Consider the following 14,748-nt stretch of genomic DNA (forward strand, 5'->3'; position numbering starts at 1 on the left):
GTTGTGATTGGACCTCGGAGGTCATGTTGTCCGGGGGTTGGTTTGATTCTCGTCCCTGCTCCTCCAGGACGGCCTATGAGTGGGTGAACCCCGCGGCCTACGGGCTGGTGGTGGTGACCTCGTCAGAGGGGCGGAACCTCCCCTACGGCCGTCTGGAGGACATCCTGAGCCGGGATAGCTCCGCCCTCAACTGCCACACCAACGACGACAAGAACGCCTGGTTCGCCGTCGACCTGGGGCTCTGGGTCCTCCCCTCCGCGTACACCCTGAGACACGCCAGGTAGGAAACCTAACGCACCCTAAACAAACTGCAACCTAACGCACCCTGAACACCCTGAGACACGCCAGGTAGGAAACCTAACGCACCTAAACAAACTGCAACCTAACGCACCCTAAACACACTGAGACTCGCCAGGTAGGAAACCTAACGCACCCTAAACAATCGGAAACCTAACGCACCCTGAACACACTGAGACACAAACCTAAACTCTCTGAATGTCTGTCTGACTCTGTCTCTCTCTCCGTCTCCGTCTCTGTCTCTGTCTCTCTCTCTCTGTCTCTGTCTCTCTCTCTCTCTCTGTCTCTCCCTCCCTCCCGTCTCTCTGTCTCTCTGTCTCTCTCTCTGTCTCTGTCTGTCTCTGTCTCTCTCTCCGTCTCTGTCTCTGTCTCTCTGTCTCTCTCTCTCTCTCTGTCTCTCCCTCCCTCCCGTCTCTCTCTCTCTCTGTCTCTCTGTCTCTCTGTCTCTCCCTCCCTCCCGTCTCTCTGTCTCTCTGTCTCTCTGTCTCTCTCCCCCCCCCTCCCTCCCTCCCGTCTCTCTCCAGGGGCTATGGCCGCTCCGCGTTAAGGAACTGGGTGTTCCAGGTGTCTAAGGACGGCCAGAGCTGGACCACGCTGTACACCCACGTGGACGACTGCAGCCTCAACGAGCCGGGCTCCACGGCCAGCTGGCCGCTGGAGTCCAGCCGGGACGAGAGGCAGGGCTGGAGGCACGTCCGCATCCGGCAGATGGGGAAGAACGCCAGCGGGCAGACCCACTACCTCTCCCTGTCCGGGTTAGAGGTCTACGGCACCGTCACCGCTGTCTGTGAGGACCAGCTAGGTAATGCACGGCTGTCTGTCTGACTGTCTGTCTGTGAGGACCAGCTAGGTAAACAGCCTGGCTCTTTGTCTGATACCCTATATCTGTTGATCTCCCTCACTCCTCCTGCTCCTCCTCCTCTTCCTCCTCCTCCTGCTCCTCCTCCTCTTCCTCCTCCTCCTGCTCCTCCTCCTCCTCCCTCTCCTCTCTCCTCCTCCTCTTCCTCCTCCTCCTCCTCCCTCCTCCTCCTCCCTCCTCCCTCTCCTCCTCCTCCTCCCTCCTCCCTCTCCTCCTCCTCCTCCCTCTCCTCCCTCTCTTCCTCCTCCCTCTCCTCCTCCTCCTCCCTCTCCTCCTCCTCCTTCCTCTTCCTCTTCCTCTTCCTCCTCCTCCTCTTCCTCCTTCCTCTCCTCCTCCTCCTCCTCCTCTTCCTCCTCCTCCTCCTCCTCCTCCTCCTCCAGGTAAGGCGGTGAAGGAGGCGGAGGCTAACCTGCGGCGCCAGCGTCGTCTGTTCCGCTCCCAGGTGATGAAGTACATCGTCCCCGGGGCCCGCGTGGTGCGGGGCATCGACTGGAAGTGGCGCGACCAGGACGGCACTGCCGGGGAGGGGACGGTGACCGGGGAGGCCCACAACGGTGAGGACCTGGTGGGACCGGCCCGCGCTGGGGACCGGCCCGCGCTGGGGACCGCCCCGCCGGGAATACTAGCTAGTGTGCTAGCTCGTAGCCTGCTCTTAAATACTGACACACACAGGGACACACACAGGGACACACACAGGGACACACACAGGGACACACACAGGGACACACACAGGGACACACACAGGGACACACACACAGGGACACACACACACACAGAGACAGACACACACACAGAGACACACACAGAGACACACACAGAGACACACAGAGGGAGATACAGGTACACAAAGAGGGACACACACAGGTACACAAAGTGGGACACACACAGGGACACAAAGGGACACACACCAGGGACACACACAGGTAATAAAAGGTACACACATGGGGCCACACACAGGGATACAAAGGTACACACACTGAGGGACACACACGCAGGTACACAAAGGTACACACGCAGGTACACTCGGCGGTTGCTTGCCCCTCTTGCGTTGTCGCCTCTGTTTCTTCTTCTGTCCTTGTCTGTTTCTGCCACACCCCCTCCCGGCCCCATCACTAGACCCCCCCCCCCCCCCCCCCCCCCCTCTTTAAAAGCCTTCCTCTTAGCCTCCCACCGTGGTGAACGTACTGGGCGGCGTGCACCAGTCCAGAGGCCCCTCCCAGTGCGGTCCCCGGTGCGTCCCGTGGTCCTGAGGGTGGGGGTGGCGGCTGTGTGCGTGGGCCGCCTGTCTGACCTGCTGCCCGCTACCTTCCTGTGTGTTCCAGGCTGGATGGATGTGACCTGGGACGCCGGCGGCGGCTCTAACTCTTACCGTATGGGCGCCGAAGGGAAGTTTGACCTCAGGCTTGCGCCGGGGTACGACCCCGAGTCCTCTGCTACCGCCCCGTCACACAAACCTGTCTCATCCACTGTTACAGGACCCGCCTCCGCCGCGCTGGGACCCCCGTCCGGCCCCGCGCCGGGCCCCTCCCCGGGGCCGGGGCTCTCCCCGGGGCTGGGCCAGTCGTGGAGCAGCCTGGTGAAGAACAACTGCCCCGAGAGGGGCGGGGCCAGCGCGGCCAGCAGGAAGGGCAGCACCAGCTCAGTGTGCAGCATAGCGTCCTCCTCCGACATCAGCCTCAGCTCCCTGGGGGGCCCGGGGGGCCCGCGGCCGGACCGCAGGGGGGAGGGGGGCCCGCTGTCGGACACGGGGCTGGGGGTCCCGATCGGCGCGGGGACGGGAGGCGGGCTTGGGTTTGACGGACAGCAGCAGGAGCCCGTGGTGGTGCTGTCCTCGGTGACGGAGGCGTGCCCGGGGCCGCGCGGCGGCGGCGAGGACGCGCAGGACATTGAGTCGGCGGCGGCGGCGGCAGCCGGCGCCCCCACGGGGACAGACCCGGCCGCCGCCATCTCCATGGGGCTGGTGAGCGTGAGCTCGCCCGACGTGAGCTCGGTGTCGGAGGCGTCCGGGAAGGACGCGCCCGCCCAGCGGCCCCTCTGCTCGGCGGCGGGCGCCCGGCTCTCGGTCAGCTCCCTGCTGGCGGCCGGGGGCCCCATGAGCTCCAGCGCCAGCGTGCCCAACCTGTCGTCGCGCGAGGCCAGCTGCCTCATGGAGGCCTTCGTCCGCCGCGCGCCCAACATGTCGCGCACCAACGCCACCAACAACATGAACCTGTCCCGCAGCAGCAGCGACAACAACACCAACACGCTGGGGCGCAACGCGCTCAGCACCGCCAGTGAGTACTGATACTACCGTAGTACTACTGTAATACTGCTGTAATACTACTGATACAACACTATCCCTCAGCACCGCCAGTGAGTACTGATACTACCGTAGTACTACTGTAATACTGCTGTAATACTACTGATACAACACTATCCCTCAGCACCGCCAGTGAGTACTGATACTACTGTAGTGCTGCTGTAATACTGCTGTAATACTACTGATACAACACTATCCCTCAGCACCGCCAGTGAGTACTGATACTACCGTAGTACTACTGTAATACTGCTGTAATACTACTGATACAACACTATCCCTCAGCACCGCCAGTGAGTACTGATACTACTGTAGTACTGCTGTAATACTGCTGTAATACTACTGATACAACACTATCCCTCAGCACCGCCAGTGAGTACTGATACTACTGTAGTACTGCTGTAATACTGCTGTAATACTACTGATACAACACTATCCCTCAGCACCGCCAGTGAGTACTGATACTACTGTAGTACTGCTGTAATACTGCTGTAATACTACTGATACAACACTATCCCTCAGCACCGCCAGTGAGTACTGATACTACTGTAGTACTGCTGTAATACTGCTGTAATACTACTGATACAACACTATCCCTCAGCACCGCCAGTGAGTACTGATACTACCGTAGTACTACTGTAATACTGCTGTAATACTACTGATACAACACTATCCCTCAGCACCGCCAGTGAGTACTGATACTACCGTAGTGCTGCTGTAATACTGCTGTAATACTACTGATACAACACTATCCCTCAGCACCGCCAGTGAGTACTGATACTACCGTAGTACTACTGTAATACTGCTGTAATACTACTGATACAACACTATCCCTCAGCACCGCCAGTGAGTACTGATACTACTGTAGTACTGCTGTAATACTGCTGTAATACTACTGATACAACACTATCCCTCAGCACCGCCAGTGAGTACTGATACTACTGTAGTACTGCTGTAATACTGCTGTAATACTACTGATACAACACCAACACGCTGCTGTAGTACTACTCTAATACTGCTGATACAACACACGCACTCAGTACTGCTACTGAGTACTACTGGTGCAACACCAGCCCTCCGTACTGCTAGGGGGTACTACTATGATACTACTGTGAAACTACAGTAGTACGTACTACTGTACAACACCGGCCCTCAGCACTGCTAGTTAGTATTACCGTAGTACTGCTTGATGTCTTTAGTTTGACGTGTGTGTGTGTGTGTGTGTGTGTGTGTGTGTGTGTGTGTGTGTGTGTGTGTGTGTTTGCGTGTGTGTGTGTGTGTGTGTGTGTGTGTGTGTGTGTGCGCGGCTTATATTTGCGTGTGTGTGTGTGTGTGTACGTAGCGTCTCCTCTCATGGGGGCTCAGAGTTTCCCTAACCTCACCACCACTGGAACCAACTCCACCGTTACCATGTCAACCTCCATAGTGACCAGCAGCAACAACGTAGCCACGGCAACCACCGGCCTCTCGGTGGGTCAGTTGCTAAGCAACACCCTGACGACCAGCCTGACGTCGACGTCAAGCGAGAGCGACACGGGACAGGAGGCGGAGTTCTCTCTCTACGGTCAGTCTCACGAACACGGACGGACACACACACACACACACACACACACACACACACACACACACACACACACACACACACACACACACATACACACACACACACACACAGTGACCCCCTATCCTCTGCCTGTAGACTTCCTGGACAGCTGCCGTGCTAACACGCTATTGGCCGAGCTGGACGACGAGGAGGACCTCCCCGAGCCCGATGACGACGACGACGAGAACGAAGACGACAACCAGGAGGACCAGGAGTACGAGGAGGTTCTGGTACGCCCGTGCACAGCCAGGTTCCTCCACCACAGGGAGCTCCCGGGGGGTTTCTGACCGTCAGCGCGAGGCCTGCGGTCATTAAGAGGCTCTAGTCCAGGACTATTGGCTTATACGTTTAAAAAACATGTTTGGACTTCCTGTTTTCCCCTTATTCTATTTCTGTGGAAACAGGAAATGGTTTGCATGGATATTCCAGGGTATTAATTACCATCAGTGTCATAGCAACATTACCATCACTTCAGCATCCATACCTTCCCCATAGCGACAGCGCCTACTCCTTAGCAACTACACTTTTTCCGTAGCAACAGTGTCATCCACAGAGCAGCAGCACCATCACCGTAGCAACAAGATCATCTCCATAGCAACAACCCCATCACCATCACATCTTCTCCATAGCCACAATACATTGTCATGGCAACACCATCCCCTTGCATGCTGTGACACCATCACCGTAGCAACAACGGTATCACCACGACGATGACCACTGCTGAGACGTTCGATATGCAATTCTCCACCATGGTTACATCACCACGGCGACCGTCTGATGACGTGTGTGTGTGTGTGTGTGTGTGTGTGTGTGTGTGCAGGAGGAGGAGGAGTACGAGACGAAGGGCGGCAGGAGGCGGATGTGGGACGACGACTTCGTCCTGAAGAGGCAGTTCTCGGCCCTGGTGCCGGCCTTCGACCCCCGGCCCGGCCGGACCAACGTCCAGCAGACCACAGACCTGGACATCCCCCCCCCAGGTACGCACCTGAGACACAACCGCTCACAGAGGAGGAGGAGGGGGGGGGGGGAGACACATCGGCCATGAAGGGGAGGACCATGTCAAATCTAAATGTCCATCCTTCAAAGGTGGACATTTCTAATAAATGACTTCTTGCTATGTCTAGGGGCGAGGCCAGGTTGCATTACTGTTAGCTATGGCCGCGAGGAGGCTAGGCTACATTACAGTTAGCCACAGCTAAGCTACAGCTAAGCTAAAGGGCTCTAGTTTCATCAGGGCCTCGACTCTTCCCCTCTCCTCTCCAGAGGTTCTGTGAGGGGGGGGGGGGGGGTTATGTCTTGGCTCACCAGACATAAAAGACAGATAAATATACAGACCTTTTATCTCAGACATAAAATGACAATTTCAGGATAAAAATTCCATAATACAATAATGCTTAAATACATAAAAATTAGTGCTGTCAAGCGATTAAAATATTTAATCGCGATTAATCGCGCTAATGCCATAGTTAACTCACGATTAATTGCGATTAATCGCAATTATTTTTTCTATGCTAAATATCCCTTGATTTCTTTGTCCCATTAATTGTTCTCATTTTAATGCTCTTATCAACATCGAGAAGTGCATCGGCTTGCCTTGTGCAAATGTTTTTTTATTGATAACAACATTGGCATATACTATCAAAACAGGACGATACAAAAAAAAAGCCTATAGTGCAATTAAACGATTAACATACAAACATACTGCCTTGAACATAGCAGTCAGGCTACTGCTTCTTTGTTTTGAGCAAAAAATTCATTTTATTTTTTTAAATTAAAGAATTGTGTTAATCGCGCGATAAAAACATTAACGCCGTTAAAATTGGTTTGCGTTAACGCCGTTAATAACGCGTTTAACTGACAGCACTAATAAAAATATAAGTAAAAGTAAAAGTAGCCCCTCAGTCTGACGTTGTCACTTGGTTTGGTTGCGGGTGCTGAGGCCCTAAGGCATCGTGTTCCTCCTCCACCCTAACCCCCCCGGCGGTGTTCGCAGGTACCCCCCGCATGGAGGTGCCCGAGGAGGTGGAGTGCGCCCCCTCCCCCCACCTGGCGCTGGTGCTGAAGGTGGCCGGTCTGGGCACCACCCGCGAGGTGGAGCTCCCCCTGTCCAACTACAAGTCCACCATCTTCTACTACGTCCAGAAGCTGCTGCAGCTCTCCTGCAGCGGGGCCGTCAAGTCCGACAAGCTGCGGCGCATCTGGGAGCCCACCTACACGTACGTTACCATACCTGAGCCCACCTACACATACGTTACCATACCTGAGCCCACCTACACCTGAGTACCTGAGCCCACCTACACGTACGTTACCATACCTGAGCCCACCTACACGTACGTTACCATACCGAAGCCCACCTACACCTGAGTACCTGAGCCCACCTACACGCACGTTACCATACCTGAGCCCACCTAGAGTACGTTACCATACCTGAGCCCACCTGGAGTGCGTTATCATACCTGAGCCCACCTACACCTGAGTACCTGAGCCCACCTACACCTGAGTACCTGAGCCCACCTACACCTGAGTACCTGAGCCCACCTACACGTACGTTACCATACCTGAGCCCACCTGGAGCACGTTACCATACCTGAGCCCACCTGGAGCACGTTGCCATACCTGAGCCCACCTGGAGTACGTTACCATACCGGAGCCCACCTGGAGCACGTTATCATACCTGAGCCCACCTACACCTGAGTACCTGAGCCCACCTAGAGTACGTTACCATACCTGAGCCCACCTAGAGTACGTTACCATACCTGAGCCCACCTAGAGTATGTTATTATACTTGAGCCCACCTAGAGTACGTTACCATACCTGAGAACCTGAACCCAACTGGAGTACGGAGAACCTTATTATAACAGAGAACCTGAGCCCATCTACAGTACGGAGAACGTTATCATTGGAGAACGTTATCATCACCGAACCTGAGTACACCTTATCTTGCTGCTGTTGGTCTTAACTCTAACCAATTATCTTATCCTTTGAGATGTACTCTGTTCGGTGTGTGTGTGTGTCTATGTGTCACTAATTGTCGTTTCTCATCTACAGGATAATGTACAGAGAGATGAAGGACTGCGATAAAGAGAAAGAAAGTTACAAGATGGTAAAACGATCCTTCTTGGTTACATTACAGCGAGCTATGGCTAGGAGGAAGCTGAGCTACATAACAGCTAGCTATACTAAGAGAAAGCCAAGTTACAGTACAGCTAATAATTGCTAGGAAGAGGCTAAGCCTCATTACAGTTAGCCATGGCTAGGAGGAAGCTAAGCTATATTACAGCTACAACTATGACTAGGAGGAGGATAAGCTACATTACTGCTAGGATGAAGCTAAGTTACATTACAGTTAGCTCGGGCTAGGAGGAGGCTAAGCTACATTTCAGCTAGAACTATGACTAGGAGGAAGCTATGGTACATTACAGCTAATAATGGCTAGGAAGAGGCTAAGGTACATTACAGCTAATAATGGCTAGGAAGAGGCTAAGCTACATCAGCTAGCCATGGCTAGGGGGAGCTACGCTACATCACTGCTAGGAGGAGGCTAGGCAGAAGCTAAGCTCAATGGTTTGGACTCCTCCCCTTCCCCCTCCAGGAGTTCTGTGAACACGGTTTGGGAGGTGGGGGCGGTGGGATCCGTCCGGGGGTCAGAGCCCGGGCTCCGTGTCGACCAATCAGAGCAGTGAGATCCTGGGCGCGGCCCGGGAGGCGGCGCAGGCCAAGGCGGGCTGCGTGCAGAACGCCTGCGGCGTGGAGGACGTCCTCCAGCTGCTACGGATACTCTACATCATCGGCGGAGACCCCGCCTCCAACGCCCGCACCCTACAGGAAGGTACGTCACGCCAAACAGGAAGTCACTAAACACTACAGGAAGGGAGTTACGCCAAACAGGAAGTCACTAAACCCTACAGGAAGGGGAGTTACGCCAAACAGGAAGTCACTAAACACTACAGGAAGGAGTTACGCCAAACAGGAAGTCACTAAACACTACAGGAAGGGAGTTACGCCAAACAGGAAGTCACAAAACACTACAGGAAGGGAGTTACGCCAAACAGGAAGTCACTAAACCCTACAGGAAGTCACTAAACCCTACAGGAAGGGGCGTCACGCATCACAGGAAGTCACTAAACCATACAGGAAGTCACTAAACTCTGCAGGAAGTCACTAAACCTACAGGAAGGGGGTGTCACGCATCACAGGAAGTCACTAAACCCTACAGGAAGTCACTAAACTCTGCAGGAAGTCACTAAACCCTAGAGGAAGTGACTAAACCCTACAGGAAGGTACGTTAGGCAAGACAGGAATTAAACGCTACAGGACTTTTGTACACAGTGGAAGGTATCTTATATGAGACAGATGGATAGTGAGATAATAAACATTTTTTTTGTTTATTGTTCTTCAGACATGCTAATGATCCAATGAACCAGACAAGGCTTGTATGCATGCATTTATTTGTACATATTTTTTATACAAATGGTTAACTGTGTTTGTTTGTGTGTTTTTCTTTTTATTTGTGTGTAGAAGTGGACGAGTTACAGTTCAACGCATCTCCAGATGAATTCACCAGTAAGAAGGTCACCACCAAGATCCTGCAACAGATAGAGGTAAGAAAACACACCTCCTCTCTCTCTCTCTCTCTCTCTCTCTTCTCTCTTCTCTCCTCTCTCTCTCTCTCTCTCTCTCTCTCTCTCTCTCTCTCTCTCTCCTCTCTCTCTCTCTCTCTCTCTCTCTCTCTCTCTCTCTCTCTCTCTCTCTCTCTCTCTCCATGCTGACCCAGTGTCTCGCTCTCTCTCTCCATGCTGACCCAGTGTCTCTCACTCTCTCTCTCTCTCTCTCTCTGTCTCCATGCTGACCCAGTGTCTCTCTCTCTCTCTCTCTCTCTCTGTCTCCATGCTGACCCCAGTGTCTCTCTCTCTCTCTCTCTCATCATGCTGACCCAGTGTCTCTCTCTCTCTCTCTCTCTCTCCTCTCTCTCTCTCTCTCTCTCTCTCTCTCTCTCTCTCTCCATGCTGACCCAGTGTCTCTCTCTCTCTCTGTCTCCATGCTGACCCAGTGTCTCTCTCTCTCTCTCTCCCCAGGAGCCCTTGGCTCTGGCCAGCGGTGCGCTACCAGACTGGTGTGAGCAGCTGACCTCCAAGTGCCCCTTCCTCATCCCCTTTGAGACCCGGCAGCTCTACTTCACCTGCACCGCCTTCGGGGCCTCCAGGTACTGACCGACAAGACTCCCCTCAGTGTGTCCCCTCAGACTGATGTAGTTTAGTCGATTTGTCTATAGTTTCATGGACAGTCCCCTTTGGTTAACTGTACAGTAAAAGGAGCAGCTTTAGCCTGTTTGGCTCATTTCCAGCTGTCGTCCCCCGGCCAGTTGTCCAAAGGCAACCTAAATACGAATAAAATACGTTACATTTTTAATTACAGCAGGCCTAAGCAAAAGGGGAGAAGACAAACAATCGCACAAACATATCGCACACAATCGGAGCAAGAACAAACAAACGAGGCCAGAAGATGGCAAAGCCACCGAGGCTGATGTGTGTGTGTGTGTGTGTGTCTCTCCCCAGGGCCATCGTGTGGCTCCAGAACCGGCGCGAGGCGACCATGGAGCGCTCGCGGCCGCCCGCCACGGTGCGGCGCGACGACCCCGCCGAGTTCCGCGTGGGCCGGCTGAAGCACGAGCGCGTCAAGGTGCCCCGCGGCGACGCCATGATGGCGTGGGCGGAGAGCGTCATGCAGATCCACGCCGACAGGAAGTCGGTGCTGGAGGTGAGTGGGGGGGGGGGCGGCTGCCATGGTTACCTGGGGGAGCAGGGGTTCGGGGGGGTGGGGATGGGAGGGGGTGTGTGTCCCTGGGGGTGGGTTGGGGGCGGGGGGCGGTGGGGGGGGGGGGGGGACAGGTGTGATGACGGTCTGATCAGACGGTCTGATGGGTGTGAGACGGTCTGATGGGTGTGAGACGGTGTGATGGGTGTGAGACGGTGTGATGGGTGTGAGACGGTCTGATGGGTGTGAGACGGTCGGATGGGTGTGAGACGGTCTGATGGGTGTGAGACGGTCTGATGGGTGTGAGACGGTCTGATGGGTGTGAGACGGTCTGATGGGTGTGAGACGGTCTGATGGGTGTGAGACGGTCTGATGGGTGTGAGACGGTCGGATGGGTGTGAGACGGTCGGATGGGTGTGAGACGGTCTGATGGGTGTGAGACGGTCTGATGGGTGTGAGACGGTCTGATGGGTGTGAGACGGTGTGATGGGTGTGAGACGGTCTGATGGGTGTGAGACGGTCTGATGGGTGTGAGACGGTCTGATGGGTGTGAGACGGTGTGATGGGTGTGAGACGGTGTGATGGGTGTGAGACGGTCTGATGGGTGTGAGACGGTCTGATGGGTGTGAGACGGTCTGATGGGTGTGAGACGGTCTGATGGGTGTGAGACGGTCTGATGGGTGTGAGACGGTCTGATGGGTGTGAGACGGTCTGATGGGTGTGAGACGGTCTGATGGGTGTGAGACGGTGTGATGGGTGTGAGATGGTCTGATGGGTGTGAGACGGTGTGATGGGTGTGAGACAGGTCTGATGGGTGTGTGAGACAGGTCTGATGGCTGTGAGACAGGTCTGATGGCTTTGAGACAGGTCTGATGGCTGTGCGACAGGTCTGGTGGCGATGAGACCTGGTGTGATGGGTGTGAGACAGTCGGATGGGTGTGAGACAGTCTGATGGGTGTGTCTCTGGGGATGGACAGGTGTGATGGTATTGTGTGTCTCTGGGGGGGGGGGGGGGGCTCTGGTGTGACGGTGTGTCTCTGGGGGGGGGGGGCTCTGGTGTGACGGTGTGTCTCTGGGGGGGGGGGGGGGCTCTGGTGTGACGGTGTGTCTCTGGGGGGATGGAGGGCTCTGGTGTGACGGTGTGTCTCTGGGGGGGTGGAGGGCTCTGGGGGGGGGGTGGAGGGCTCTGGTGTGACGGTGTGTCTCTGAGGGGGGGGGTGGAGGGCTCTGGCGTGACGGGGGGGGTCGAGGTCTCTGGTGTGACGGTGTGTCTGTGGGGGGTGGAGGGCTCCTCTCTGACGGTGTGTCTCTGGGGGGTGGAGGGCTCCTCTCTGACGGTGTGTCTCTGGGGGGTGGAGGGCTCCTCTCTGACGGTGTGTCTCTGGGGGGTGGAGGGCTCCTCTCTGACGGTGTGTCTCTGGGGGGTGGGGGGCTCCTGTCTGACGCTGTGTCTCTGGGGGGTGGAGGGCTCCTCTCTGACGGTGTGTCTCTGGGGGGTGGAGGGCTCCTCTCTGACGGTGTGTCTCTGGGGGGTGGAGGGCTCCTCTCTGACGGTGTGTCTCTGGGGGGTGGAGGGCTCCTCTCTGACGCTGTGTCTCTGGGGGGTGGAGGGCTCCTCTCTGACGCTGTGTCTCTGGGGGGTGGAGGGCTCCTCTCTGACGGTGTGTCTCTGGGGGGTGGAGGGCTCCTCTCTGACGGTGTGTCTCTGGGGGGTGGAGGGCTCCTCTCTGACGGTGTGTCTCTGGGGGGTGGGGGGCTCCTCTCTGACGGTGTGTCTCTGGGGGGTGGAGGGCTCTGGTCTGACGCTGTGCCCCTGCTCTAGGTGGAGTTCCTGGGGGAGGAGGGCACCGGGCTGGGCCCCACCCTGGAGTTCTACGCCCTGGTGGCCGCTGAGTTCCAGAGGACCTCTCTGGGCATGTGGCTCTGTGACGACGACTTCCCCGACGACCAGTCCCGACAGGTCTGTCTCCCTACCGTCTGTCTCTCTACCTGTCTGTCTCTCTACCCGTCTGTCTCTCTACCCCTCTGTCTCTCTACCCCTCTGTCTCTCTACCCGTCTGTCTCTCTACCCGTCTGTCTCTCTACCCGTCTGTCTCTCTACCCGTCTGTCTCTCTACCCGTCTGTCTCTCTACCCCTCTGTCTCTCTACCCGTCTGTCTCTCTACCCCTCTGTCTCTCTACCCCTCTGTCTCTCTACCCGTCTGTCTCTCTACCCGTCTGTCTCTCTACCCGTCTGTCTCTCTACCCGTCTGTCTCTCTACCCCTCTGTCTCTCTACCCGTCTGTCTCTCTACCCGTCTGTCTCTCTACCCCTCTGTCTCTCTACCCCTCTGTCTCTCTACCCGTCTGTCTCTCTACCCGTCTGTCTCTCTACCCCTCTGTCTCTCTACCCGTCTGTCTCTCTACCCGTCTGTCTCTCTACCCGTCTGTCTCTCTACCCGTCTGTCTCTCTACCCGTCTGTCTCTCTACCCCTCTGTCTCTCTACCCGTCTGTCTCTCTACCCCTCTGTCTCTCTTCCTGTCTGTCTCTCTACTGGTCGTTCTCTCTACCCGTCTGTCTCTCTACCCCTCTGTCTCTCTACCCCTCTGTCTCTCTACCCGTCTGTCTCTCTACCCCTCTGTCTCTCTACCCGTCTGTCTCTCTACCCCTCTGTCTCTCTTCCTGTCTGTCTCTCTACTGGTCGTTCTCTCTACCCGTCTGTCTCTCTACCCCTCTGTCTCTCTACCCCTCTGTCTCTCTACCCGTCTGTCTCTCTACCCGTCTGCCTCCCTACCCGTCTGTCTCTCTACCCGTCTGTCTCTCTACCCCTCTGTCTCTCTACCCGTCTGTCTCTCTACCCGTCTGTCTATCTACCCGTCTGTCTCTCTACCCGTCTGTCTCTCTACCCCTCTGTCTCTCTTCCTGTCTGTCTCTGTACTGGTCGTTCTCTATACCCGTCTGTCTCTCTACCCGTCTCTCTACCCGTCTGTCTCTACCCGTCTCTCTACCCGTCTGTCTCTCTACCTGTCTCTCTACCCGTCTGTCTCTCTACCCGTCTGCCTCTATCCCTGTCTCTCCGTCTGCCTCTATCCCTGTCTCTCTCTCTCCCTCTGCCCTGTATCTGCCTGTGAGCTCGCTCCGTCCACCTGGTGCATTACGTTATATCTGACGTATCGTCCCTGACCTCCGTCTGCAGGTGGATCTGGGCGGAGGCCGGAAGCCTCCGGGCTACTACGTCCAGCGCTCCTGCGGCCTGTTCCCCGCCCCCTTCCCCCAGGACAGCGAGGAGGTGGAGCCCATCAGCAAGCTGTTCCACTTCCTGGGCGTGTTCCTGGCCAAGTGCATCCAGGACAACCGCCTGGTGGACCTGCCCGTCTCCCAGCCCTTCTTCAGGCTGCTCTGCATGGGCGACATCAAGTCCACCATGAGCAAGCTGCTGCACCACGCCCACTACCCCGACGGCCAATCAGAGGCCTCCACCGAGGACAGCCAGGAGACCTACTCCCTGGGCAGCGAGGACGAGGACTCCAAGTCCGAGTTCATCCTGGACCCCCCCAAGCCCAAGCCCCCCGCCTGGTACCACGGCATCCTCACCTGGGACCACTTCCAGCTGGTCAACCCCCACAGGTGAGACGGGCGCCAGACAGACGGGTCACCAGACAGACGGGTCACCAGACAGACGGGTCACCAGACAGACGGGTCACCAGACAGACGGGTCACCAGACAGACGGGTCGCCAGACAGACGGGTCACCAGACAGACGGGGCGCCAGACAGACGGGGCGCCAGACAGACGGGGCGCCAGACAGACGGGGCGCCAGACAGACGGGGCGCCAGACAGACGGGGCGCCAGACAGACGGGGCGCCAGACAGACGGGGCGCCAGACAGACGGGGCGCCAGACAGACGGGTCACCAGACAGAGGGACGGGCCACTAGACAGACGGGTCACCAGACAGACGGG

At 56.4% G+C, this 14,748-nt stretch overlaps 1 protein-coding gene across 1 annotated transcript in view; it reads left to right on the plus strand.

Annotated features, from left to right (window-relative positions):
* The window catches only part of hectd1 (HECT domain containing 1), a 42,008-nt gene that overhangs the window by 22,184 nt on the left and 5,076 nt on the right, over nt 1-14,748 (plus strand). The window contains 16 exon segments of the mRNA XM_060051297.1: nt 68-280; nt 822-1,099; nt 1,537-1,710; nt 2,479-3,429; nt 4,795-5,016; nt 5,152-5,285; nt 5,876-6,032; nt 7,049-7,271; nt 8,104-8,158; nt 8,648-8,689; nt 8,692-8,884; nt 9,574-9,656; nt 10,131-10,258; nt 10,611-10,812; nt 12,632-12,769; nt 13,985-14,415. Coding sequence (XP_059907280.1) covers nt 68-280; nt 822-1,099; nt 1,537-1,710; nt 2,479-3,429; nt 4,795-5,016; nt 5,152-5,285; nt 5,876-6,032; nt 7,049-7,271; nt 8,104-8,158; nt 8,648-8,689; nt 8,692-8,884; nt 9,574-9,656; nt 10,131-10,258; nt 10,611-10,812; nt 12,632-12,769; nt 13,985-14,415 — 3,624 coding nt within the window.

This window comes from Gadus macrocephalus, chromosome 5 (assembly GCF_031168955.1).
Source record: "Gadus macrocephalus chromosome 5, ASM3116895v1".
Taxonomy (NCBI): domain Eukaryota; kingdom Metazoa; phylum Chordata; class Actinopteri; order Gadiformes; family Gadidae; genus Gadus; species Gadus macrocephalus.